The following is a 25,462-nucleotide window of genomic DNA, read 5'->3' as shown; positions in this document are numbered from 1 at the left end:
ATCTGCAGAACTCTAGAGGTGGGCATGAGGCCATTCTGGAGCCAGGAACAGGGGCTGTGGTGCAGAGGGTCTGGACATGGGGATGGGCACATTCTATATAGGAAGACGAGGTGGGGATTTATAGACTCCTGGGTCTGGAAGGCTTGGTGGCTGTGAGAACCCTGGTGAAGAGCATTGTGGGAAACCATTATCCTGATGGTCATGTGGCTCTTAGGGGAGGCCTGTTGGTGGACGATGCACCCAGCCTCAAAACAGAGGTCTGAAGGAGAGAAGGTTCGAGTTGGGGATGACCTCATCCTTGTGAGTGTCTCCTCTGAGCGATACCTGGTGAGTAACTCTGCCCCTGATGGCTCTTTCCGCCCCTGTAGGGACACTTGCCTTTGCCAATTTCTCATCACCAGCTTGCCCAGTACGACTCTGGCCCTGTGTTCTGACTCAGAACTCCTGGTTTTCTGGCACCCATATTTCTGAGATCTGGTCACCACCCGGCCCCCACTATTCCCCCGACCTTTCCTAACCTGCTTTCATTTTTCTGATCTGTGACCTCCCACTTTCTGCCTCTGTTCTGTGTATTTCCTGGCATCTACCCCTGATTGTTAACCACTGATTCTCAAACACCGCTCCTCTCATCTCCTCTGACCTCCACACCTTGGTCATCCACAGCACCTGTCAACCGCAAGTGGGGAACTCCAGGCTGATGCCTCCTTCATGCAGACTCTGTGGAACATGAACCCCATCTGCTCTGGCTGTGAAGAAGGTGAGGACTCCAGGCTTTTGGTCCCTAAGATGAGGTCATCAAAGCAGGTCCACAATGGTGCTTCCCCAGATATGCCCAAACCAAGTCGTGGGATCTCAGAATTCAGATCTCCGAGTTATGGCCTTCACATCACATCTCTTACTGACCAGAAGCCAGAAGCCCAGATCTCCAGCCCCCAAATTCACTCACTACCACTCCCAACCTCAGATCCCAAAGCGCCCCATACCCAGCTCAGTCCTCAAGATTCAGGTTTTGCTGGAACCCCCATTTGTCCCCCGCACAAGCTGGGAAACCCCCATCTGCTCTCCTTCCCGCATCCTGTCTGCATGGAGAATACTTGAGGCTAACACGTCATCACCCCTTGCTAACCAAGAATGCCTGCCCAGGGGCTCAGCGTTTGATCATACATAAAAGCCATCCCAGCTGCTAGCTGACAAGTCATCACCTCTTGCCTAAAAGCTCTAAAGACCCCCCCTTGCCTCAGCCCCTGTGTGTGTTCCCTGGCCCCATTCTTTGGTTCTGGTGAATGGGCTTGGGAGCAGTATCTAATAAATCTGCCTTTATGTATTTTTAATCTGGTCTAATCTGGCCTGGCTCCAGACTCTCAAGTTTTAACCTTAACACTCCAAAAACAAACTCAAACTCCCTGAACTCAAAAACAAAACAGAATAACAAAACAAAACAAAACCCCCAAAATAACTGACCAAACAAAACCCAGAAATCAAGGCTCTGCAGTCAAGAGCACAGGCTGCTCTTCCCAGGTGACCCAAATTTGATTTCCAGCTCCCACATGGCAGCTCACAATCTTCTGTAACTTCAGTTCCAAGGGGTCCAACACCATCTTCTGGTCTCTGTGGGTACCAGGTCCACCAGCAGCGCAAGATATTCATGCAGGCAAAACACACGCACACAGACACCCATACACACACATACACAAGCACACAAACACATATAAATACACACACAGATACCAATACACACATACATATGCACACACACAAATACACACACATACAAACACATACACAGAAAGACACTCATACACACATCCATATGCACACACACACAAATACACATACAGAGACAAACATACACACATACACACGCACACAGATATACACACAGACACCCATACACACATACATACACATACATACACACACATATGATCACACACATACACATACACAAACACACACACAGACACACACACACACCAAAGCTACAGGGGCCAGAGATAGCTCAGTTGGTAAAGTTTTTGTTGTGGAACTATGGGGCAATGAGCAATGAGCACCTATGTTTTTTAAAAGCTAGGTTTAAGCCTAGTGGTGGTGGTGCATGACTTTAATCCCATCACTTGGAAAGCAGAGGCAAGTGGATCTCCAGCCAGGCCTGTTATACAGAGAAATCCTGCCTTGAAAAAAACAAAACAAATCAAAAGCCAGGTGCAGTGTCAAGAACCTACCTATAATCCCAGCATCTGGTGGGCAAGACAGGAGGATCCTTGGGGCTTCCTGGACAACCAGTTGAGCTGGGTCAGTGAGCTCCAAGCTCAATGAGAACCCCACCCCCCATGTTCAGTGCTCCCCAAAGTAAAGTGAAGAATGACTGCAGAACACACTCAGTGCTGACCTCTGGCCTCCACATGCATGTGCACACATATGCATGAGCACTTGCATACATAACTACACATACATGCACATACAAACATGTACACATACGTACACACAAAGCCTCAGCTGAACAAAGGGAAAGACCTCACAAAATCACACATGTAAACTCCCCCAAAAGAAAACCAAAGAAAACCAAAAAACAAAAGAACCCACCAAAAATTCCAACCTTAGGTTCTATAGTAAGACTCCAGAAAATGATCCTATATTTTAACTCTAACCTCAGGGTCCTAAACCAGAAGCAAAATGAGAATTAAGCCACTGATATCCAAGCCTTGAAACTTAAACCCACCAATTTCTGAAAAACTCTAATATATATTATACATTATAATGTAGCATATAACATACAATATTACATATAATTATATAATATATTAACTGATTAATAACATATATACATTATATATTATATGTTGTATATTTTATATACTATGTATCATATAGTATATAATTTATAATATGTTATATTATAAAATATGTGTAATATATAGTAAACTATATAATATATATTTACTTTATTTTATGTGTATGGCTGTTTTGCCTGCATGTATGTTTGTGCACCGTGTGTGTGCCTGGTGCCTGCAGAGGCCAGAAGATCATGTTGGATCCCCTGGAACTGGAGTTGTAGATTGACAGTTCTGAATGGGACTCAGCTTCTCTGTGCTGGCAGCAAGTGCTCTTACTGCTAAGCCACCTCTCCAGCCCCCTTATCACTGAGCTACAAAGCTCAGGTCTTTTCACACTCATACTCCCAAGCTCCGAGTCTCAAGCTCAGACCACAGCTCAGGACCTTGACCTCATATGTCAGCCTAGGATCCCCCAAACCAACACTCAAACACTTAGTATTGAAGTTCTTACTGCCAACTCTAGCCTCAGAGGCAACCATCACACCTCTAAACCTGAACCTCAGGCCTAGATCACAGACCCCAACAGCAGGGAGCACCAGCCCCAATCCTCTGACTGAATAATCTGACCCCAATCCCAAAGCTCCGGAGAACCCTAAGTCACAGACTCCAAGTCTACTGACCTTATTCTGGCATATCCAGATCCCAAATCTCACATCCTCACTTTCCAGTCCTTAAACATGGCCTAGATCACAGACCATCAACTGCAGGGCATCACTCCCCAGACCTGCCCCTAACCTTCCACAGGGGAGATGTGGGACCCCTCAACTCCACACTGACATCCACGTCTTTCTGGGGTTCTTGCCTCACAGTGGCTTCTCCTTGATCTTCCTCAGGCTTTGTGACTGGAGGCCATGTCCTCCGCCTCTTTCATGGACATATGGATGAATGTCTGACCATTTCCCCTTCTGACAGTGATGACCAACGCAGGTCTGGGCTTGGGACAAGGAGACCTGGGGTCCAGGGGTTTTGGGGGGAAAGATTGGTTGGGACTTTGTGCTTTTTAGCTTTCTGTTACTGTGACAAAATGCCTGAGAAGGTCACCTTAGTAAAAGAAAAGGTTATTTTGTCTCATGGTTTCAGTTGGTGATTGCTTGGCCTCTGTTACTTTCGATGGGTGGCACAGGACATCATGGTAACAGTATGTGGCAGAGGCTGTTTCTACCTTATGGCCTTGGGCCAAGGTTCTAATATGGCAGTGACATAGCCTCTTTCCAGTAGGCTCCCTCCCAAAGGCTCTTCCACTCCCCAATAGTCCTACAGGCTGGGGACCAAGCCTTCCCTGCATGGCCTGCTAGTATATATCTCAGACCCTCTGGATAGGGTCAGGGACTGGAGTCTGCACTCTTGACCTTGTTCTCTCCCATATCCCCAGACTTGTCTACTACGAGGGAGGGCCTGTGTGCACTCATGCCCGTTCCCTATGGAGACTAGAGCCGCTGAGAATCAGGTGTGGTGGGGGAGGGTTGGGGAGAGGTTGGGGACTACTCTGCCCCCTGGGGGAGGGAGAAAGGGTCTTGAAGGAGATATGAAGAAGATACTGGAAGGTTTGGGGGGAGACTGGCAGGGGTATAGGTCCTCAGGGATCTTGGAGTCCTAGAGGAAAGGCCCTTGGGGGAAGGTGGGAGGTTCCTGTAGAGCTGGCACCCTGAAGACAGCTGGGGAGCTCTGCAGAATGTTCAGGGACCGACAAGAGGACTGGAGCTGCTGAGCAGGAAGGAGAGGGCTCTAAGAAAGATTTAGAGGGTCCCAAGAAAGATCTAGGGAACCCTAGGAGAGAGATGACTGAAGAATTGCAAGCCAAGACTAAGATCTTAATGGCTACTAGGGAGGGGTGCCCTGATTCTCCTCACTTTAACTGTCTATAGCTGGAGTGGAAGCCATCTCCGCTGGGGCCAGCCACTAAGAATCAGGCATGTGACCACAGGGAGGTACCTTGCGCTCACTGAGGACCAAGGCCTTGTGGTGGTTGATGCCAGCAAGGCCCACACCAAGGCCACTTCCTTTTGCTTCCGAATCTCCAAGGTCAGTGTGTGTGTGTGTGTGTGTGTGTGTGTGTGTGTGTGTGTGTGTGTAGGGAGGGGTGCCCTTGCTTACCTGCAGTCCTGGCTCCACTCTAGCCTCCTAGCTATTATCTAGGATCTTGCTTGGGGTCTCGCAGAATGCCAGGCAGAGAAAGCTGACCTCTGTCTCTTGTCCCTGTAGGAGAAGCTGGATGTGGCCCCCAAGAGAGATGTGGAGGGCATGGGGCCCCCTGAGATCAAGTATGGAGAGTCACTTTGCTTTGTGCAGCATGTGGCCTCAGGCCTGTGGCTCACCTATGCTGCCCCAGACCCTAAGGCCCTGAGGCTTGGGGTACTCAAGAAGAAGGTAGGTTCCTGGAAGTGGGGGGTGTGCGAGCAGGGGTAGGGATGGACTATGGTGTTCATTATTTAGCTTACTGGGAATTTTATAATGAGACTAGGGTAGAAAGGGAAAAAAAGAGGTGTGTGTACATGTGTGAATATGTGTATGTGTGGAGAGAGAGAGAGACAGAGATAGAGAGAGACAGAGATATAGACAAATTGAAAACTAGAGAGCCATACACACAGAGAGAAATAAATAAGGGTCAAGAAAACGGCTCAGTGGGTAGAGGGGCTTGCTGCCGAGCCCGAGGTCTTGACTTTGATCCCTAGAACCTGCATGGTAGATAGAGGGGCCTGGCTTCTGCAGGTTGTCTCGGCTGCATACACTCACATCCACTCCCCACAAGAATCTTCTAAATAATAACAGGCTCAAAAATAATACTCATAAATTATTGGCAGGGCCAGGTGGGTCATCAATAACCAATAACTCTAGCACTCAAGAAGCAGAGGGAGGACTGTGAGTTCGAAGTCAGCCTGGACTACACAGTGAAACCCTATTTCAAAGAACCCCAAAGAAAAAGCGCTGGGGCTGTAGTTCAGTATGGGATCTAGGTAGCATGCATGAAGCCCTAGGTTCTGTCCTCGTCACCCAATAGAACAGGTGGCAACCCTTCCTCTGTTGTCTGCACACACAGGCTATGCTGCACCAGGAAGGCCATATGGATGATGCGTTATCACTGACGCGATGCCAGCAGGAGGAGTCCCAGGCTGCCCGGATGATATACAGCACTGCAGGCCTGTACAACCAGTTCATAAAGTAAGCCCTCACATACTCCTAGCCACATATGCGACCGGCGAGCCCTGTTCAGAGACCTCTGACATCCACAGCCTTTGGCTTCTGATTTAGACAAGCATGACCTTCGACTTCACATTCCCGACCATCATCTAACTTTCATACCAGCACCCAAACCCTTGACTGGCCCTCTCCAGTCCTGTTTCCTTCCATGATCCCCTGTGTCTGCTACGTCCAGGAGCCAAGGCCTTTCTATTTCCCTGTCCTCCCCCAACCCCTCCATTTCCCCTGTGGGAACTCTGTGGGAGTGCAGCATGGTGGTAGTTCCCATCCTTTCCTAAGCACTGTGATCCCTACAGGGGTCTCGATAGCTTCAGTGGGAAGCCAAGGGGCTCGGGGCCACCAGCTGGGTCAGCACTGCCCATCGAGGGCGTCATCCTGAGCTTACAAGACCTCATAGGCTACTTCGAGCCACCTTCGGAGGAGCTGCAGCACGAGGAGAAGCAGACCAAGCTGCGCAGCCTGCGAAACCGGCAAAGCCTCTTCCAGGAGGAGGTGAAGCTACGGCGTGAAGGGTGGGGCTTGGAGGGGGCGGGGTCAGGGGAGGAGCGCGAGAACGGGCGGGGCTTGTAGGAAAGTGAAGGACCCTGCCTTGAGGAAGGGGCGGGCGGTGTTGATGGGCGGGGCCTTGAGGGTGGGCGGGAATAAGGGAGACATGGGGTGGAGCCGCGTGAACATAAGGCCAAGCACTGAGTCAGAAGCTCCTAATTATGGGACTTCTGGGTTGGAGTCTGTGGGATCTGGCCTTTTCGGGTGAGAGGGCAGTACCAGAGTGGGGTGTAAGGATACAGCAACAGAGGCTGATCTTGCTACATCTGGGAGGAGATTATAGGGAGGACCTCAAGTGGGGTGAGGTATTAATCATCTCTTAGGAGAACAAGGGAAGAGGTGTGGGGTGCTTGGCTCTGCCAGAGTAGGAGGACCCTAGAAGGGTGGAACAAGACGTCCGGGACTCTGCTACCCTGTCAGTGGAGGGGAATGTGTCTATACTAAGGCATAGCTTGGCCCCTCCTCTCCTGATGAGGAAGAAGGATTCATAGTAACAAAAACAAAACTACTGACAGGATGGAATTAGCACAGTATATGCAGAGCGCTTAGATATAGTGAGTCAGGTAAGTCAAGAATATGTATTGCTGTATTGGAGGACTCAAGTTCAGTTTCCAAGTACCCACATCTGGAGCTCACAAACACCTAAACTCTGGCTCTAGAAGTGCCTCTGGCCTCCACAGGAACGCCCCCCCCCCACACCCAAACCCTCACACATACATATATTTAAAAATAGCAATGTAAAGCTTTAAAAAAAAAGATGGCTGAACTTGAAGCATGTCTTTGATCCTAATACTTGGAAGTCTGGAGCAGAATAGGATCCCTGGCTGACAGCAATTTTCAGGCCAGCCAAGGCTACAAACTGAGACAAAACATAAAACCAAGATGCCAAATAACAAACCAGATGCCCAGAAGTTGACCTTTGGTCTCTACAGGCACAAGAATGCTTACCTGTGCATAAACAAATACATAACACATACATTATCTCAAAATGTAAAAATATGAATGACTTTCAGGTATCATCTGGAATTCTTCTGTTTGTTTGTTTGGTTGTCTTTGTAATACAGGGTTTCTCCGTGTAGCCCTGGCTGTCCTGGATCTCACTCTGTAGACCAGGCTGGCCTTAAACTCACAGAGATCCACCTCTGGAACACTAAGATTAAAGGCATCTGCAACTATTACTCTCAGCTTGATGCTTATTTTTTTTAAATTTCTGTAAGGATCTGTCTGTCTGTTTGTTTGTTTGTTTTCCTGCTACTTCTTTGTTAAATGAGGTTTTTTGTTTTTTGTTTTGTTTTGTTTTTGTTTTTGTTTTTCGAGATAGGGTTTCTCTGTGTAGCCCTGGTTGTCTTGGAACTCATTCTGTAGACCAGGCTGGCCTAGAACTCAAGAGATTCACATGCCTCTGCCTCCCAAGTGCTGGGACTAAAGGAAGAGCCACCAACCTTTGTTTTCCCTCACTATGTAGCTCCCTCTGGAATTCTTAAGTGCAAGAAGGAAGTACATGCAGATACGTTTCATTTAGGCATTAATATAATGCAATTAGTTGTAAATGTGATATTCTTTAGTAAAACACTAGATTATAAATAAGTTTCTTTATATAGAAACATGCGTAAAGCAAGGTTATGCACTAACTCATTGATGAAATATTGTGTCCAGAGCCCAGCACAATAGCTCATGCTTATAGTCCCAACTACTTGGAAGGTAAAGTAAGAAGATCATTTGAGCCCAGGAGTTTGGGGCTAGCCTGGTCACACAGCAAATGTACTCTTTTTCCCTCTACCGTCCTTCCCCTGTCCTCTCCTCCTCTCCCACCCTCTTCCCTCTCCCTCTTGCCCTTGGCTGGCAAGAGCTTGCAGTAGGGAATGCTGTGCCTTGTGCTCTCACCTCCCAGGAATCGCAAGTGTGTGTCATGTTCACTTTATGGGTGCTGGGAAGCAAACTTGAAACTTCATATGTGCTAAACAAATATTACCAACTGAGCTACATCCCCAGCCATGATACCATCTTTTTAAAATAAAAAAAAATTATAGTTTATTTTTATTTTATGGGATAGCCTGGGCCCATTTGTTTTGTGCCTGCACTTATGTCTGTGTGAGGTGTCATAAGACCTGGAACTGGAGATGTGAGTGCTGGGAATTGAGCCAGGGTCCTCTGGAAGAGCAGCCAGTGCTCTCTTAACCGCTGAGCCATCTCTTCAGACTCTCTAGCCCCTAGAAATATAAACTTTAAGATACGGTGCTGGCACACCAGAATTTGGAAGGCAGAGGTAGAAGGATTTCCACAAGTTCAAATCCAGTCTGCCCTATGTAGTAAGTACCAAGTCTAGCCTGGTTTATGCAACAGGATCCTGTTTCAAAAAATTATAGTAAGTCATGTATGGAGGCTTACAGCTATAATATAAGCACTTGGGAATTGGGACATGGGGGCGTTGTTACCAATTTCAGAACAGCCTGAACTACAGGGTGAGGCCTTCTTTAAAGTAAACAAACAAACAAACCCATATTTATCCAGACATTTGCAGGAATCCCCTGTAGTTTTGCTGTGAGTAATAAATGGTTCAATAGTTGATAATTCACTTTTCATGTGATTTTACAGAATATTACTGTGAGGAGTGAGAATTAGTATGCCTTACACACACTCTCTATGTGTATTAGGATTCACACAATAAAAGGGATGGAGAGAATACTCAAAGTGCATGAGAATCTGACTTAGATCCTCAGAGCCCACCATATAAAAATGTCAGGCATGCTGGGAGATACTTGAAGTCCCAGCAGTGGGGAGGCAGAGACAGGCAGATCCCCAAGGCTTAATGGCCAGCCAGTGTAACCTAATTGGTAGACTCCAGGCCAATGAGAAACTCATCTCAAAGGAGATAGAAGTTCTTTGGCCTCCATACACACACATGGGTGCATATATGTGCATGCCCATCTGCATACACACACATGCATAAAATACTCAGAATAGGGGTTGGAGCAATAGCTCAGCAGTTAAGAACACTTGCTGCTCTCTCAGAGGATTTGGTTTCAGTTCCTTGCACCTACAGAGTAGATTACAACTATCTACAACTCCAGTTCTAGGGGATCTGACTTCGTCTTTTGACTTCTGCAGCCACCAGGCATAAAATGGCTCACTTACATCCCTACAGGCAAACCATTTGTGGTGTGTGTGTGTGTGTGTGTGTGTGTGTGTGTGTGTATTAAGAATAGCTGGGCATGTTGGTACACACATTCAATATAAGAATTCTGGAGGCAGAGGGAAGTTAAGTAAATCTCTATGAGTTTAAAACTGGCTTGGTCTACAGCTAGCCAAGGCTACATAGTGAGATGGAGATATAGATATAGATATAGATATAGATATAGATATAGATATAGATATAGATATAGATATAGATATAGATATAGATATATTTAAAAGAAGAAAAACCATTAAAATGTCAGAGGGGAGAGAGTGAAAAAGATAAATCTCTTATTTATTATTAAGTGGTAAAAGTGAACTGCTCCAAGTGTGACCAGGAGTGGGGTGCCTGGAAACAAGTAAAATGGAGAGAAAATGATAGATCACAGAGACACAAATTCAGCTTACTGTTAATAAGGGCATATTATAATGGAGACTGAGGCAAAGAGCATATGAATGGCTTTAATTAGTCAAGGAGAGGAAAGCAATACACCTGGAGACATAGAGCTAAAAAAATTTGGTAACCTCTGGGGACACAACCATTACCTATTTCAAGAATATGACTTAGAAAATCTAGCAAAGGCTGGGTCCAGGACTCCTGCTGTAAAACCTTCATTTCTTCATCCCAGGGGATGCTCTCCCTGGTCCTGAATTGCATTGACCGCCTCAATGTCTACACCACTGCTGCCCACTTTGCTGAATTTGCAGGGGAGGAGGCAGCCGAATCTTGGAAAGAGATTGTGAACCTTCTCTATGAACTTCTAGGTAAGGGGACCCAGAGCTGACTTTACCGAGGACACCCAGATGCCCTATCCTAATAGGTCTGACCTTGGTGCCCCCTACAGCCTCTCTGATCCGTGGCAATCGCACCAACTGTGCTCTCTTCTCCACAAACTTGGATTGGCTGGTCAGCAAGCTGGATCGTCTGGAGGCCTCATCTGGTAGGAGAACTCAAGATAGGGGGATGGGAAGGTTAGGGAAGAAAGACCATCCTACCTCACCTGTCCTGCGGGTACCTGGCAGGCATCTTGGAGGTGTTGTACTGTGTCCTGATTGAAAGTCCTGAGGTGCTGAACATCATCCAGGAAAACCACATCAAATCTATCATCTCCCTCTTAGACAAGCATGGGCGGAATCACAAGGTTGGTCCTGAATTCCTGACCCCTCCCCAGGTCCCAGATGCACGTGCCACTGCTTCGAATGTGCTGGGATTAAAGGCATGTGCAACCACACCTGGCTAACCTCAAGCCCCATGACCTCTGAACTCGACTTCTAGGTCCTGGATGTGCTGTGCTCGCTCTGTGTGTGCAATGGTGTGGCTGTACGCTCCAACCAGGATCTCATTACTGAGAACTTGCTCCCGGGCCGAGAACTTCTGCTGCAGACAAACCTCATTAACTACGTCACCAGGTGTGGCTCTTAACCCCAACCCGGACCCCAACATGACCTCAGGCTCGGAGCCTCTCAAGCCTCCCCCGACCCAGGGACTCCAACCCAAAGGATGTCTCTTTTCCATTTCTCTGTCCAGGAGAGCTCCTTGGCCCCTGCCTCATGCTTGGTCCCCTATTCTTTCTTCTCTTTGGGTCTCGGTTTTGCCCCATCTCTTCCTTCTTTCCTGTGTTTCCTCTTTCTTGTTGCCTGTTTCTGTCCATCTCTCTTCCAGTTCCTTCTCCCTGTCTATCTCTCATCCTCTCTCTTTATCTCTTCAAAAGAACATTTTATGTATGTGTGCATGCGTGTGTATATCTATGTATTACTGTCAAGCCTGATCCCCACGGGGGATAGGGCATTACATCCCTGAAACTGGAGCTACAGTTGGTTGTGACCCTCCAAATGAGTGCTGGGAATTGAGCCCAGGTCCTCTGCAAGAGCAGCCAGTGTTCTTACCCTCTGAGCCATCTCTCCAGCCACCCCCCTCTTATCTTTTGATGTCTGTGTGTCTCTCCCTTTCCTTCCCCTTTCTGGCTCTCCTCTCCATCTCTCCTGTCCTGTTTCCCCTGCAGCATCCGCCCCAACATCTTTGTGGGCCGAGCAGAGGGCTCCACGCAGTATGGCAAATGGTACTTTGAGGTGATGGTGGACGAGGTGGCTCCATTTCTGACAGCTCAGGGCACCCACCTGCGAGTGGGCTGGGCCCTCAGCGAGGGCTACAGCCCCTACCCTGGAGGCGGCGAGGGCTGGGGCGGCAACGGGGTTGGTGATGACCTCTATTCCTACGGCTTTGATGGGCTGCATCTCTGGACAGGTATCTATACCCTTCCACGGGATTCTCACTCCTGCCCATTGACCCCAGAGTCCCCAAGATTCAGATGGCACACTTTAGGGTTTAAGAATCCTGACCCCAGAAGAGGCAAACTGTTGACCCCTAACCTCTCATTTGACTGTAGAACTTTCAGAATCCTAAACTTCACCTCTTTCCTCATATCCTACAAGGGTGATCCCAGAAGACTTGTTATGACCTCTGATCTTTGACTTATGACCCCAAAGTTCTCAGAATTCAAGCTCTATGAACATCAATATCTTACTGTTTATCTTCCAGGAACCCTAATTTTAAGATAACCCATTAGAACCTTTGCTCATACAGATTCTAATATTGGGCCCCTACAGGATGTCTTAATAGCCAGAACTTGTGGCAATATCATTGTTTGTATGGGACCTTTGACCCTTGACCCTTTTCTGGTGACTTGTTGTAGGGCATGTGGCACGCCCAGTGACTTCCCCGGGACAGCACCTCTTGGCTCCGGAGGATGTGGTCAGCTGCTGCCTAGACCTCAGTGTCCCATCCATCTCCTTCCGTATCAACGGCTGCCCTGTGCAGGGTGTCTTTGAATCCTTCAACCTTGATGGGCTCTTCTTCCCTGTTGTGAGCTTCTCAGCTGGTGTCAAGTGAGGATCCATCCCTGTCCCACTGTCCATCCCCAATCAGAAGCCATCCTCCTAGAAGGCAGGGACAGAGAAGCCTGCTTTACAACTGATTGGTGGCCAGTTGTTGTCACACAAGAAGGGCTATGTGACCTCAGTGTGTGACCCTAGTGATCTCTGATTCCTATGTCTGCCGGGGAAGCTCCAAGTAACCCTAGAGTTTCACGATGACTTTATCATGACTCCGGACTCTCACAGAGATGTCTCAGTGACCTCCAGTGACCCCAGACTTTTCCAACGACTTTAGTATTTGATAGTGATCTAAGATCCTCTTTGACACCCCAGTGGCCTCAGAGTCCCCATGATGGTCTAAACACATTTCTGAGTGCTCTCAACTCTATGAGTTTCCATTCCATGGAAATCCTGTTTATTTTGTAATGATTGTAGAATTTAAGTGACTCCTAAATGACTTTTGTGGTACTAGGGAGACAGAGCCAAGACTGCTTGGGGTCCTGATACTCCCCAGAAAGAGTGGTTCTCAAACCTTCATAATGCTGCGGCCTTTTAATACAGCTTATGTTTTCGCGACCCCCCCCAGCTATAAAATTATTTTTGTTGCTACTAGAAAATGTAATTTTGCTACTATTCTGAATTATAATGTAAATATCTGTGGGTTCCGATGGGTCACGTGACCCCAAAGGCTGTTGTGATCCACAGGTTGAGAGGTAAAGCCCTAGAACATTGCACTGACCCCAGAGTTGCTCATATATCCCCCACTAACTGCAGGCTCTTTCCTTCATCCCCACCCTCCTCCCCCAGAGTGCGCTTCCTCCTTGGTGGTCGCCATGGTGAATTTAAGTTCCTGCCCCCACCTGGCTATGCTCCGTGCCATGAAGCTGTGCTCCCTCGGGAGCGGCTCCATCTCCAACCCATCAAAGAGTATCGCAGGGAAGGGCCTCTGGGACCCCACCTGGTAGGCCCCAGTCGCTGCCTCTCACATCTGGACTTTGTGCCCTGTCCTGTGGACACCATCCAGGTACTTCCTGTTCGGCAAGGGTTTTCTTTCTTCTAAACATTTACTTGAAGAAAATTTGTCTTGGCTTCTCTCATCGCTATGATAAAACACTGAAAAAAGCTTGGGGAGGGAAAGGTTTATCGCAGCTTGTGTTTCTACATCAGAGTCCATCAGTAAGGGAAGTCAGTGCAGGGCCTCAAGCAAAGAATTTAGAGGCTGGGGGCGTGGTGTGGTGGTAGAGACCCTGCCTAGAATCCCCCAATGAGCAGCTGGGGGCGTGGCTCAGTGGTAGAGCCCCTATCTAGAAACCCCAGTGAGGGGCTGGGGGCGTGGCTCAGTGGTAGAGCCCCTGTCTAGGATCCCCCAGTGAGCAGCTGAGGGCGCGGCTCAGCAGAGTATGGCAATTGCCTGATGTATATGAAGCTCTGGGTTTCAGTCTCACCACTGTTTGTAGAACTCTCAGTCAGATTCTCATCACCCTCTTTTTAAAGCGATGAAGGACATAATTCAACTGCTGGTTCAGCTAGTTTTTTGTTTGTTTGTTTTTTGGGTTTTTTTCCGGAACACTTTTCTGGATCTGACTCTAGTTCTGGTTGGATGGGGCTGGAAGCTCAATGAAAAGGGGTTCCCAGTCCACAGGGGCACATGGATCTTCTGTCCCCAGGTGCTCCTTAATTTTTATGATGCTGGGTCCTTGCTCCTCTGGATGTTGCCTTTCTAGTTAAGGCAAGGGGTGGGAACAGGGCTTTGGTGTGTCATTGCTGGGAGAGGAGACTAGCCAGGACTCCATCACAGTGGAGGTGCAATAGGATCTCAGAGATCTCACAAGTGCCCCTGTATCCCCAGATCGTCTTGCCTCCCCACCTGGAGCGGATTCGGGAGAAGCTGGCAGAGAACATTCACGAACTCTGGGCACTGACTCGCATTGAGCAGGGATGGACCTACGGTCCGGTGAGCCTAGGCCCTGGAGGGAGGAGTGGGAATGGTAGGGAGGACTGGTACCTGGGAACTTCGGGGAACCAAGAAGTCTTTGGGTCACCGTATATGGGTCAGGGGGTGGAGGGGGTGAAGGGGAGCCCAGAAGCTGACTCTGGTATTTCTCTAGGTTCGGGATGACAACAAGAGGCTACACCCATGTCTTGTGAATTTCCACAGCTTGCCAGAGCCTGAGCGGAATTACAACTTGCAGATGTCAGGGGAGACACTCAAGTGAGGGGCTCAGGGGAGCAGGGAGTGGGTATGACTGATGGTCAGGGGGAGGCAAAGGAGAGAGAGAGGCAGAGACTGGGAGAAGAGAAGTCAGAGGGACTCAGGGTGGGTTAGGGGTACGGTGCTTGCCTGGGATCCACCAGTGAGGGGCTATGGTGTGGCTCAGTGCTAGAATGCTCTTTTAGCAAACACAGGGTCTTGGACTCTGTCTCCAGTATAGCTGAGGAGCTGAGTTTAGACTCCAGGTCCCATAGAGAAAGCCACACATGGGGCTGAAAAGGTGGCTCGGTGGTTAAGAACACTGGCTGCTATTCCAGAGGTCCTTAGTTCAATCCCCAGCATCCACATGGTGGTTCACAACTATCTGTAATGGGAGCTGATGCCTGGTTCTGGTTTGTCTAAAGACAGCTACAGTGTACTCATATAAATAAAATAAAATCTTTTTTAAGATTTGTTTATTTATTATATGAAAGTACACTGTAGCTGTCTTCAGACACACCAGAAGAGGGCATCAGCTTCCATTACAGATGGTTGTAAGCCACCATGTGGTTGCTGGGATTTGAACTCAGGACCTTCGGAAGAGCAGTCAATGCTCTTAACCACTGAGTCATCTTTCCAGCCCAAATAAAATCTGTAAGAAAAAAAAAAGCCACACATGATGGATGGTACCTGTGATGCCAGCACTGGAGAGGAGCCTGATAGCTTAATGAGCTGCCAGTGTACCCAGCTGGTGAACTCTAGGATTAGTGAGAGATTGTGCCTCAAGAAATAAGGCAGAGAACGGGTGAGAAAGGCACCTGACATAGACCTATGGCCTCTACACACATACACGAGCATACGTACGTGCGTACGCAAGCGTGTGCCTAGATGGTATCTGAGACGGACAGAATGTTATCACAAAGGAGGAAAAGAGACAGGGCATACAAGAGAAAGGCAGTTGGTGATGTGTACTTCTATCATCCGAACTATGAGGATGGCTCGAGCCCAAGGCCTTGAGCATAGCCTGGGCTATCCTCAGTGAGACACTCTCACAAGCTGTGGATGGGAGGTGGGAAGCCACAGCAAAGGATGGATAGACGTGGAAAGGTACAGAGAAAAAAGCAGTCAGGAAAAGCTGACCATAACCAAGAGGAGGTGGAGATGAAGGGGTTCAGGAAGTCAGAAGTCACCCAAAGAGAGGGAACACAGGCATCAGAGCAGCCAGACAGAGGCAGAGGTGACAGGGCAGGGAGCTCTGCGGACTGTGACCTTGTTGTCCTGCTCCCCTGCTCAGGACTCTGCTGGCCCTGGGATGCCATGTGGGCATGGCAGATGAGAAGGCAGAAGACAACCTGAAGAAGACGAAGCTCCCTAAGACGTGAGTGTGGGTGGCCCAGCGTGTCTGAGGAAAGGATTCATGGTGAGGTCTAAAGAGACCAAAGAGCCATGGCGGTGAGGCTGAAGTCATAGATGAAACTGCAAAGGTTAGGCTATAGGCTGGTGAGTTAGGGATCAGGGGTCAGGGGTCAGAAGTAAGTATCCAGGGTGGCGGAGTTAGAACTTCCAGAGGCAGAGACTGAACCAGGAGCTGCCCGGAGAAATCTAAGGTGACACTTCCTTCTTATAGTCCTAGGTCAGAGATAGAAGGTGGGAATCTAGAGATTGCTGGAGACATAGGTAAATGGTCCTAGGATGATGTAGGGGGGGGATAGAGATCCCTAGTTCAAAGGTCAAGGATTTCAAAGCCAGGTGTTTAATAAGAGTGTTTGGGTATGATACATGAAACCTCAAAGCTGGAGTCGCATAGTGTGGTCAAGAGAAAGACTCCCAAAACTGGGTGTGGTGGGGTACATCTGTCACTCCAGCACTCCAGAGCCTGAAGCAGAAACATCTGGGAGTTTGAGGCAATCTGGGCTATATAGTGAGACCCCCATCTTAAAAACAACAAAACCCCCAAAGAAGCAAAGATAAGACTCCCAGTTTCAGGAAGCTGGCGTGGCTCAGTGGAAACTCACTCAGACACACATACACATAAATTAAAAATATAGTAATATTTTTTTTAAAATGAAGGGCTCACAGAGGTCAGCAGTGCCAAGCCCCATAGGTAGTTCAATCCTGGAAACCCAGGTGAAGATGGAACGAGAGAGCTGAGCCAACAAACTTTATCTCTACATGCACTGTGCATACATGATCCCCACCCCACACATACCATGAACATACAAACAACAACAGAGTTAAAGATTTTAGGATCCCGGGATGGGCCAGAATCCCACAGCCAACCCAGTGTGGTGGTGCACACCTTTAATTCCAGTATGCCAGAGGCAGATCTCCGTGAGTTCAAAGCCAACCTGCTCTACACAGTGAGTTCCAGGCTAGCCAGGGCTACATAGTGAACTGCTGTCACATCTGCAGGTATATGATGAGCAATGGATACAAGCCAGCTCCTCTGGACCTGAGCCATGTGAGGCTAACGCCTGCACAGACAACTCTGGTGGACCGGCTGGCAGAGAATGGGCACAATGTATGGGCGAGAGACCGTGTGGCACAGGGCTGGAGCTACAGTGCTGTGCAGGACATCCCTGCACGCAGAAACCCTCGCCTCGTGCCCTACCGCCTGCTGGACGAGGCCACCAAGCGCAGCAATCGGGACAGTCTCTGCCAAGCTGTGCGCACTCTGCTGGGCTATGGCTACAACATCGAGCCGCCTGACCAGGAGCCCAGTGAGTGCTGACCTCTGTCTCCACCCCTAAGCTTACCTTGACCTTGACCCCTGACCCTTCAACCTCCAGTGATTAACATTTCCAATCTTTAACACTGAGTGGACTGATCAGAGGTTGCTGATCCTTGCTCCTCTGGATGCAAGCATTTACCCCTCTCTTCAGCCATGACCCTTACCCATTGCCCTGGACTTGACCCCATCTGACCAGTGACCTTGATCTGACTCAGTGTTTGTGTGTCCCATGACCACAATGTAGAGCTGTGGGAGCATGCTCATGTGCCCAGTGAGTACTGACCTCCACCTTTGACCCTTAACCCCAAACCCTGGGTATAGCTGTAACATGAAGCCATTCAACCCAGTAACAAAGGACTGGGTTCGTAACTCTGGTAACTTGATCTTTCATCAATTCCCAAACAGAGCCTTGACCCCAAGAATGACCACCGTCTCCAAGTTCTCCCTCCCTCCTCCTTTTCTGTATACTTCCTTTGTTTATTTTTGTCTTTTGAGGAAGGGTCTCAATAGCTGAAGCCTGGCACTCATTATGTAATCCAGGCTCATGGTTTCCTGCCTCAGCCCCCTACGTACTGGGATTATAAGTATGCATTACCATGCCTGGATGCGAACATAATTACTTTCAAGATGGTGTCTCACGTAGCCCAGATAGGTCAGGTGACCCTCTAACTTGTACAGCCAAGGCTGGCCTTGAACTCTGGATTCCCCTGGTAATCTTCTTCTTCTTTTGGTTTTTTCGAGACAGGGTTTCTCTGTACAGTTCTGACTGTCCTAGAACTCACACTGTAGACCAGGCTGGCCTCGAACTCAGAAATCCACCTGCCTCTGCCTCCCAAGTGCTGGGATTAAAGGCGTGCACCACAACCGCCCAGCTAATCATTTATTTTTTTGTGAGATAGTATATTTATTATTTTTCTCTCCTCCTCCTCTTTTTTCCTTCTGTTTCAAAACAGGGTCTCACTATGCAGCCCTGGCTGGTCTAGAACTTGAGAAATCCTGAATGCTGGGATTAAAAGCATGCGCCACCATGCCTGGCTCAGTTTTTTCTTTATTCTTGAGCATTTCATACATGTATACAATGAAATAAGATCATGTCCACCCTCTCTGTCCCCTTCTAATACCCCCTGACATCCCCAATATACCCCCAACCCCATGTCCTCTTCTACTTTCTTGTCAAATCACCAAGTCCAGTGAGTGTTACCCATGGATGGATAGGTGTGGGGTCCCCTGGAGCATGAGAAACTGCCAGTAACTACCCATGCAAAGCGATGATGCTGGGCATGGTGGCTTTATTCCCAGCACTCAGAGGCTGTGAGTCTGATCTATATAGCAAGTTCCAGGCCAGCTAGAGCTACACCATGAGACCTTGTCTCAAAACTAAAGACCACTAAGACAGTGTGAAGGGAAGACCCTCCCCTTTTCTGGTCTAGCCTTACCTCTTGATATCTTGGGATCCACTTCCTTCCCAGACTCTCTAACTCTACCTGGCCTCCTCTGTAGGTCAAGTGGACAGCCAGTCTCGAGGTGACCGGGCCCGCATCTTCCGAGCAGAGAAGTCCTATGCAGTCCAGAGCGGCCGCTGGTACTTCGAGTTCGAAGCAGTCACCACAGGAGAGATGCGAGTGGGCTGGGCAAGACCTGAACTGAGACCTGATGTGGAGCTGGGAGCTGATGATTTGGCCTATGTCTTCAATGGGCACCGAGTGGGTACCTCACTGGGTTCCCTTCTGTCTGGCCCTATGGCTTCTCCTGGTCACATATTCTAGTCCTGTGCCTCTCTGTTCATTGATCCATGCACCTGCCATATATTATCTATGCATTCATGTATACATACACCCATCCATCCATCCATGCATACATACATACTACTCACCATCATCTATCCATGCATTTTTTTGAGGCAGACTCTATCTACACAGTCCTAGAACTCACTATGTAGAACAAACTGACTTTAAACTCACAGTGACTCACTTGCCTCTGCCGCTTGAGTGCTGGGATTCAAGGTGCATGGCACTATGCCCAGCTTTTTCCTTCCTTCATTCCTCCCTCCCTTCCTTCCTCCCCCTTCCTTCCTCCCCCTTCCTTCCTTCATTCTTCCCTCCCTTCCTTCCTTCCTTCTTTCTTTCCTTCAGTCCTTCCTCCTTCATTCCTCCCTCCCTTCCTTCCTCCCCCTTCCTTCCTCCCTTTCTTCCTTCAGTTCTTCCTTCCTTTCTTCCTTTCTTTTTTAAAGTCAGTGTCTTGATATGTACCCACGTCTGGCTCAAAACTTGCTATTTAGCCCAGGCTAGCCCCAAACTTACAAACCTCCTGCCTCAGTCTTTTGAGTGCTAGAATTACAGTCATGAATCACTAAGTCCAACAGCATCCATCTTCCCATCTCTGTCACCATCCATCCATCTATCCACACCATCTGTGTATCCATTTGTTTATGTGTTTTCTCCCTTCCCTCCATCCAACAGTGTGGATCCTCACCCCGCTCCCATCCCCATCCCCCCCCTCCCCAGCCCTGTACCAACCTTTCCTTCCATCTGCATTGTTATCTACCTATGCTGGGAACCCGTGGGTCTGGATGGAGGATCTTGACAGGCTCATTTTTTTTTTTTCTGTGCTTTTGCTTATTTCTGTCCCAACCCCTACACTACCCCATGGCTGATCTGTATGCCCCTGCCATGGAGACAGCGGAAGTCAGCAGGCAGCAGGCTTGAGTAGAAATTGTGTTGGGTAGAGATTGGTGAAGGCGATGTCAGGTTCACAGGAGGCAAATGTGAGGAAGATGGAGGGTACCATGGGTGACCCTCTCCTGTCTCACATGCACTGAACTCGATGCTATGCAAATGTGAGGAAGATGGAGGGTACTGTGGGTGACCCTCTCCTGTCTCACATGCACTGAACTCGATGCTATGCGTCTTCTTGTGTAGACACACACCACACATGACTGCTTTTTGTCTCCATTTCCCTGGATGTCTCTCATCGTGGGTTCCTGGGGTTCTCCCCGCAGGGCCAGCGCTGGCACTTGGGGAGTGAGCCATTTGGGCGCCCCTGGCAGTCGGGCGATGTCGTCGGCTGCATGATTGATCTTACAGAGAACACCATCATCTTCACCCTCAACGGCGAGGTCCTCATGTCTGACTCCGGCTCAGAAACAGCCTTTCGTGACATTGAGATCGGGGACGGTGAGAGCTGCCATCTTTACATGCCCTTCCTGGACTGGTTCTCTCTTCTTCTATGGTCCTCCTTCCCAAGGATGCCTGCACTATCTTCCTCTTCAACCCACCCATTGTCCCTTTCCCTCAGGCTTCCTGCCAGTCTGCAGCTTGGGACCTGGTCAGGTGGGCCACCTGAACCTGGGCCAGGATGTGAGCTCCCTGAGGTTTTTTGCCATCTGTGGCCTCCAGGAAGGCTTTGAGCCATTCGCCATCAACATGCAACGCCCAGTTACCACCTGGTTTAGCAAGAGCCTCCCTCAGTTTGAGCCTGTGCCCCTCGAACACCCCCACTATGAGGTAAGACTTGATTCCCATCCACATGATTATTATCAGCATTTTGTGCTGCTGAGGAGCAAACACAGTGATGCACACTAGATAACATAGCTTCTTTTTTCTCTTTTTTCTGGTGGTTCCAGGGATTGCACCTAAGGCCTTTCACATGCTAGGCAGGTACACTACAACTGAGTGATGCCCCAGCCCCTCACTGGGGGATCCTAGACAGGGGCTCTACCACTGACCCCTCACTTATGGATCTACTGCTGAAATACATTTCCAACCTCTAGAATAACATTTTTATAATTTGTGTTCAAGCTCCATTCTTCTTTCCACAATTCTCTCTCCCTGTGTTTTCCATGCACAAACATCATAGCAGGAGGTGTCAATATAATGGTCTCCCAGGGCTACCCTTGTAAAGGTCACAAAGCAACTGACTTCAATCTATAAAACAAGAGATTTCCAGTGGTTCTCAGGAACCTAGATCCATTTCTGTATCTGGGTGGTGGATGCATGGGAGTGTTCAATTTGTGAAAATCCATCACGATACTATGTCATTATGATGTTCATATTTTCTGATCCCTTTTAACAAACATTTATCTGGAGAGCCCTTCTGTCCCCTTAGGGTCCTAGGAAGGGAGCCCTAGGTGTGTTTCCTGGTGTTTCTAGAACAGTGCCTGGAATTCAGTAGGAATTCCTGAGATATTTGTAGTATGAATAGATGATGCATGGATGGACAAATGGATACATGGAAGAACAGATGGATGTAAATTGATGCGTGGGAAGATGGAAATACACAGATGGGTGTATAGTGTATGTATATACTTGTGTATGTACGTATGTATGTATGAACACGGATGGATGCATGGGTAGGAGATGGGTAGATGGATGAATGCATGAGTGGGGCACTGTGCATTGAATGCATATGTGGGGCCTTACTCTGGAGTACATAGGTAGGTTCAGAAAATTCCTCCAAGTGATGCCCATGTAGGACCAATCTGTTAGCTCTTTATAAGGCTCAGAGTTGGACAGAGCCCGATAGTACTCCACAGCCAAGCCCCATTGTTTTATTTTAGATAATTCCCGCCCAGAGGCCCAATAGTGACTTTACAACGCCCTGGCCTAGCTCACAAGCCTGGCTCAGAACTCCCTCCCTCTCTCCCTCAAGGTGGCCCGCATGGATGGCACTGTGGATACACCTCCCTGCCTGCGCCTGACCCACCGCACCTGGGGCTCACAGAACAGTCTGGTGGAGATGCTGTTTCTCCGGCTAAGCCTTCCGGTCCAGTTCCACCAGCACTTCCGCTGCACCGCGGGGGCCACACCCCTGGCATCTCCTGGCCTGCAGCCGCCTGCCGAAGATGAGGCCCGGGCAGCAGAACCTGATACAGACTATGAAAACCTGCGCCGCTCCGCTGGAGGCTGGGGAGAGGCTGAGGGGGGCAAGGATGGGACTGCCAAGGAGGGGACGCCCGGAGGCACTGCCCAGGCTGGGGTAGAGGCTCAGCCTGCGAGGGCTGAGAATGAGAAAGATGCTACCACCGAGAAGAACAAGAAGAGAGGGTGAGTCAAGGCTGGGGCTAGAATGGGGCTCAGAGTCTCTTTCGGGGTCCCCAGTTATGCAACTGCAATAATTTAAGAAGCCTCCATTGCACCCCAAAGGGGCCCAATTGTGCCAAGTGAGGTCAGAACACTGAGCGTTCTTGTGCAAGGTGAATGGTATTATTTCCCAGCTATGCTGTTATTTCCAGGAAATGACAACTACGAAACTAGAGAATCCCTACTACACAGTACGGAGAAGACCGCAATCCTGGAGTACCCGGTGGGCCCCAGAGTGCTCTGTGAACACCATTAGCTCTAAACACTAAGGGGAGCTTACTTATCCTGTTAGAGCTTACCGGCCCGCCGCTCCATGCCTCAGTGGACACAGAGTGGTCGTCTAAGTTAGGGGGCCATTCTTTGTCTCCAATGTGGCCCCCTCAAACTGACTTTACCAGATGTAGTGGTATGAGCCCTTATCCTAGCACTTGGAAGGCAGAGAGAGATGATCTCAGTAAGTACAAGGACAGCTTGTTCTTTGTAGTGAGTTCTGGGTCAGCTGGGGCTATCGAATGAGACCCCTGTGTTGAAACAACATCACAGTTCAAACAGCCAAAGCTAACTAATGTCAAAGAAGGCCAATATCAAGCACTGGATTGGTGCAGGGTGGTGGTGCACGCTTTTAATCCTAGCACTCTGGAGGCAGAGGAGGGCAGATCTCTGAGTTTGAGGCCAGCTGGGTCCACAGAGTGAGTTCCAGGACAGCCAGGGCTACACAGAGAAACCCTGTCTCGAAACAACAACAAAAGTGGAGGGGGGGGGCTGGATTGAATGAAAATCTATTTTCCCCCATCATGGCAGTGATTTTCAACTTAGTACCACTCTCTTGGAGGTTGTTTGGAAATGATGGAATGTTGTTGATATCTATCACAGTTGGAGGTGCTGATGCTGGAAGGTCCCACATACCTTGTGCTATGCAATGGAGACTTGCCACCCAGTCATGATGGCTTCACCTGTAATCCCAGCAGTTGGGAGGCAGAGGCAGGCAGACTGTTCTCATAGTCAATCCTGGACCAGCCTGGCCTACATAGTGAGACCCTGTCTCAAAAACCAATAAACAACATCACTTTAAAATACAAACAGGGGCTGGAGAGACGGCTCAGCTGTTAAGAGCACTGACTGCTCTTCCGAAGGTCCTGAGTTCAAATCCCAGCAACCACATGGTAGCTCACAACCATCCATAATGAAATCTGATGCCCTCTTCTGGTGTGTCTGAAGACAGCAACAGTGTACTTAGATATAACAATAAATAAATCTTTAAAAACAAACAAACAAAAAATGCAAACAGGTCTGGGAGGATGGCGCAGTCAGTAAAGTGCTGGTCTTGAAAGCATGAGACTTCAGTTTGATCCCTAAGACCCACACAAATTGCCAGGGGTGGTAGCAGGAGCTTGTAGTCCCAGGGATGGGGGTTTGCAGGTGGAGGCAGGTAGACTACTGGGGCTCACTGGCTGTCCAGACTAGCCTACTCAAGTGAAGTCCATGCCAACAAAAAACACTGACTCACAAAACGAGGTGGGTGTCACCTCCTGTGGACACCAAAAATTGTCATCTGGCCTCCACATGCATGCACACACATGCATGTGCACCTGCACACGTAGGTGTACCGACATGAATACATATGCACACACACTAAATAGATACAATTTAAGAAGTAACACAAATGGGTAGTGTTGATTTAGGGAGACCACTGTATGTTCCCAGAGAGGACCTCCGTATTTCTGGCTACCCTCTTTATTTTGCTTTGTTTTTAATAGCCCAAGCTGGCCTCAAACTTGCTGTAAAACTGAGGACAGCCTTGAACTCCCAATCCTCTTGTCTCACCTCCCCAGTGCTTGTACACCACCACACTTAGCTATTTAAATGCAACTGGCCCAGCATCCACAGGCTCATTACACAGCACTTCCTGAATGGATTGGGCTGGGCCAGTCAAGGATCCCTATTCTCCGGTGGCAAGCTCCTGGTATGAGAAGGAGGGTCTAGCCGGAACACATGTGCTCCACATGATGACTATGGTGGGAAGAAGGAGGGCTGGGCTTAAGAGCTGCATCTAATGGCAGGCTCTCCTCTGACCTCCAGGTTCTTATTCAAGGCTAAGAAGGTTGCCATGATGACCCAACCACCTACCACCCCGGCTCTTCCCCGACTCCCTAGAGATGTGGTTCCTGCTGACAATCGTGATGACCCTGAGATCATCCTCAACACAACCACGGTGTGAAGCTAGGACCCTCCACTTTGGGTACCTCCCCAGCATAACAGGGAAATCCAGAACTGCCAGTTCATTGCTGTCATCCTTGTATCTGAGATACCCCCAATACACTCTAGAGAGTTGGAATATAGCACACACTGATGCGATCCTTTGAACTCCCTATTCTCATGTATTAGTGGCCTGAAGATAGTAAGGGATCAGTGAAGCTATAAGGTAAACCTATATAACTCTTAGGGACCCCAAAGTCCAGAGGATAAACCAATATAGATCAACATTTGGGAACAACTATGTAAATACAATACTTGAAATTTAATAGCTAACATATTCCTGGAAGTAAAACTCCGTAGTTATCCCGATATAGTTTGAGTCCTCAGATATTTGTTAAGACAGAAATCTTATTCATAACAGGCTTGCTGGCACAGGCCTGTAATCCCAGTTACTGGGGAGGCTGAGGCAGGAGGATCACAGGTTCAAGGCCTGCCTGGGCTCTGGAGGAGTTCAAGATCAGCTAGGGCAACATAGTACAGCCCCATCCCAGGGCTGGGGATGTAGCTCAGTGATAGAGCATTCATGAGGTCCAAGATTCCAGCATTAGTGCAGGAAAGGAGCGGACGGGAGGGGAGAGGG

The 25,462-nt window shown here is 48.7% G+C and overlaps 1 protein-coding gene across 4 annotated transcripts in view; it reads left to right on the top strand.

The window, feature by feature from the left end:
• Positions 1-25,462, top strand: part of Ryr1 (ryanodine receptor 1) — a 129,428-nt gene that overhangs the window by 10,650 nt on the left and 93,316 nt on the right. For all 4 annotated transcript variants that reach the window (XM_031385960.1, XM_031385961.1, XM_031385958.1 and 1 more), the window contains exons 6-29: positions 215-327; positions 664-757; positions 3,668-3,761; positions 4,207-4,281; positions 4,700-4,856; positions 5,037-5,201; positions 5,872-5,993; positions 6,329-6,524; positions 10,382-10,517; positions 10,598-10,693; positions 10,776-10,894; positions 11,029-11,162; positions 11,756-11,997; positions 12,446-12,638; positions 13,434-13,650; positions 14,476-14,580; positions 14,735-14,838; positions 16,112-16,195; positions 17,230-17,537; positions 19,049-19,251; positions 20,547-20,721; positions 20,843-21,051; positions 22,196-22,590; positions 24,706-24,838. In XM_031385960.1, coding sequence (XP_031241820.1) covers positions 215-327; positions 664-757; positions 3,668-3,761; positions 4,207-4,281; positions 4,700-4,856; positions 5,037-5,201; positions 5,872-5,993; positions 6,329-6,524; positions 10,382-10,517; positions 10,598-10,693; positions 10,776-10,894; positions 11,029-11,162; positions 11,756-11,997; positions 12,446-12,638; positions 13,434-13,650; positions 14,476-14,580; positions 14,735-14,838; positions 16,112-16,195; positions 17,230-17,537; positions 19,049-19,251; positions 20,547-20,721; positions 20,843-21,051; positions 22,196-22,590; positions 24,706-24,838 — 3,869 coding nt within the window. The remainder of the gene's footprint in view (positions 1-214; positions 328-663; positions 758-3,667; positions 3,762-4,206; positions 4,282-4,699; positions 4,857-5,036; positions 5,202-5,871; positions 5,994-6,328; positions 6,525-10,381; positions 10,518-10,597; positions 10,694-10,775; positions 10,895-11,028; positions 11,163-11,755; positions 11,998-12,445; positions 12,639-13,433; positions 13,651-14,475; positions 14,581-14,734; positions 14,839-16,111; positions 16,196-17,229; positions 17,538-19,048; positions 19,252-20,546; positions 20,722-20,842; positions 21,052-22,195; positions 22,591-24,705; positions 24,839-25,462) is intronic.

This window comes from Mastomys coucha, unplaced genomic scaffold (genome assembly GCF_008632895.1).
Source record: "Mastomys coucha isolate ucsf_1 unplaced genomic scaffold, UCSF_Mcou_1 pScaffold21, whole genome shotgun sequence".
Taxonomy (NCBI): domain Eukaryota; kingdom Metazoa; phylum Chordata; class Mammalia; order Rodentia; family Muridae; genus Mastomys; species Mastomys coucha.
Note: the sequence above shows the minus strand (reverse complement) of the source record. Positions and strands in the feature narration are given on the sequence as shown.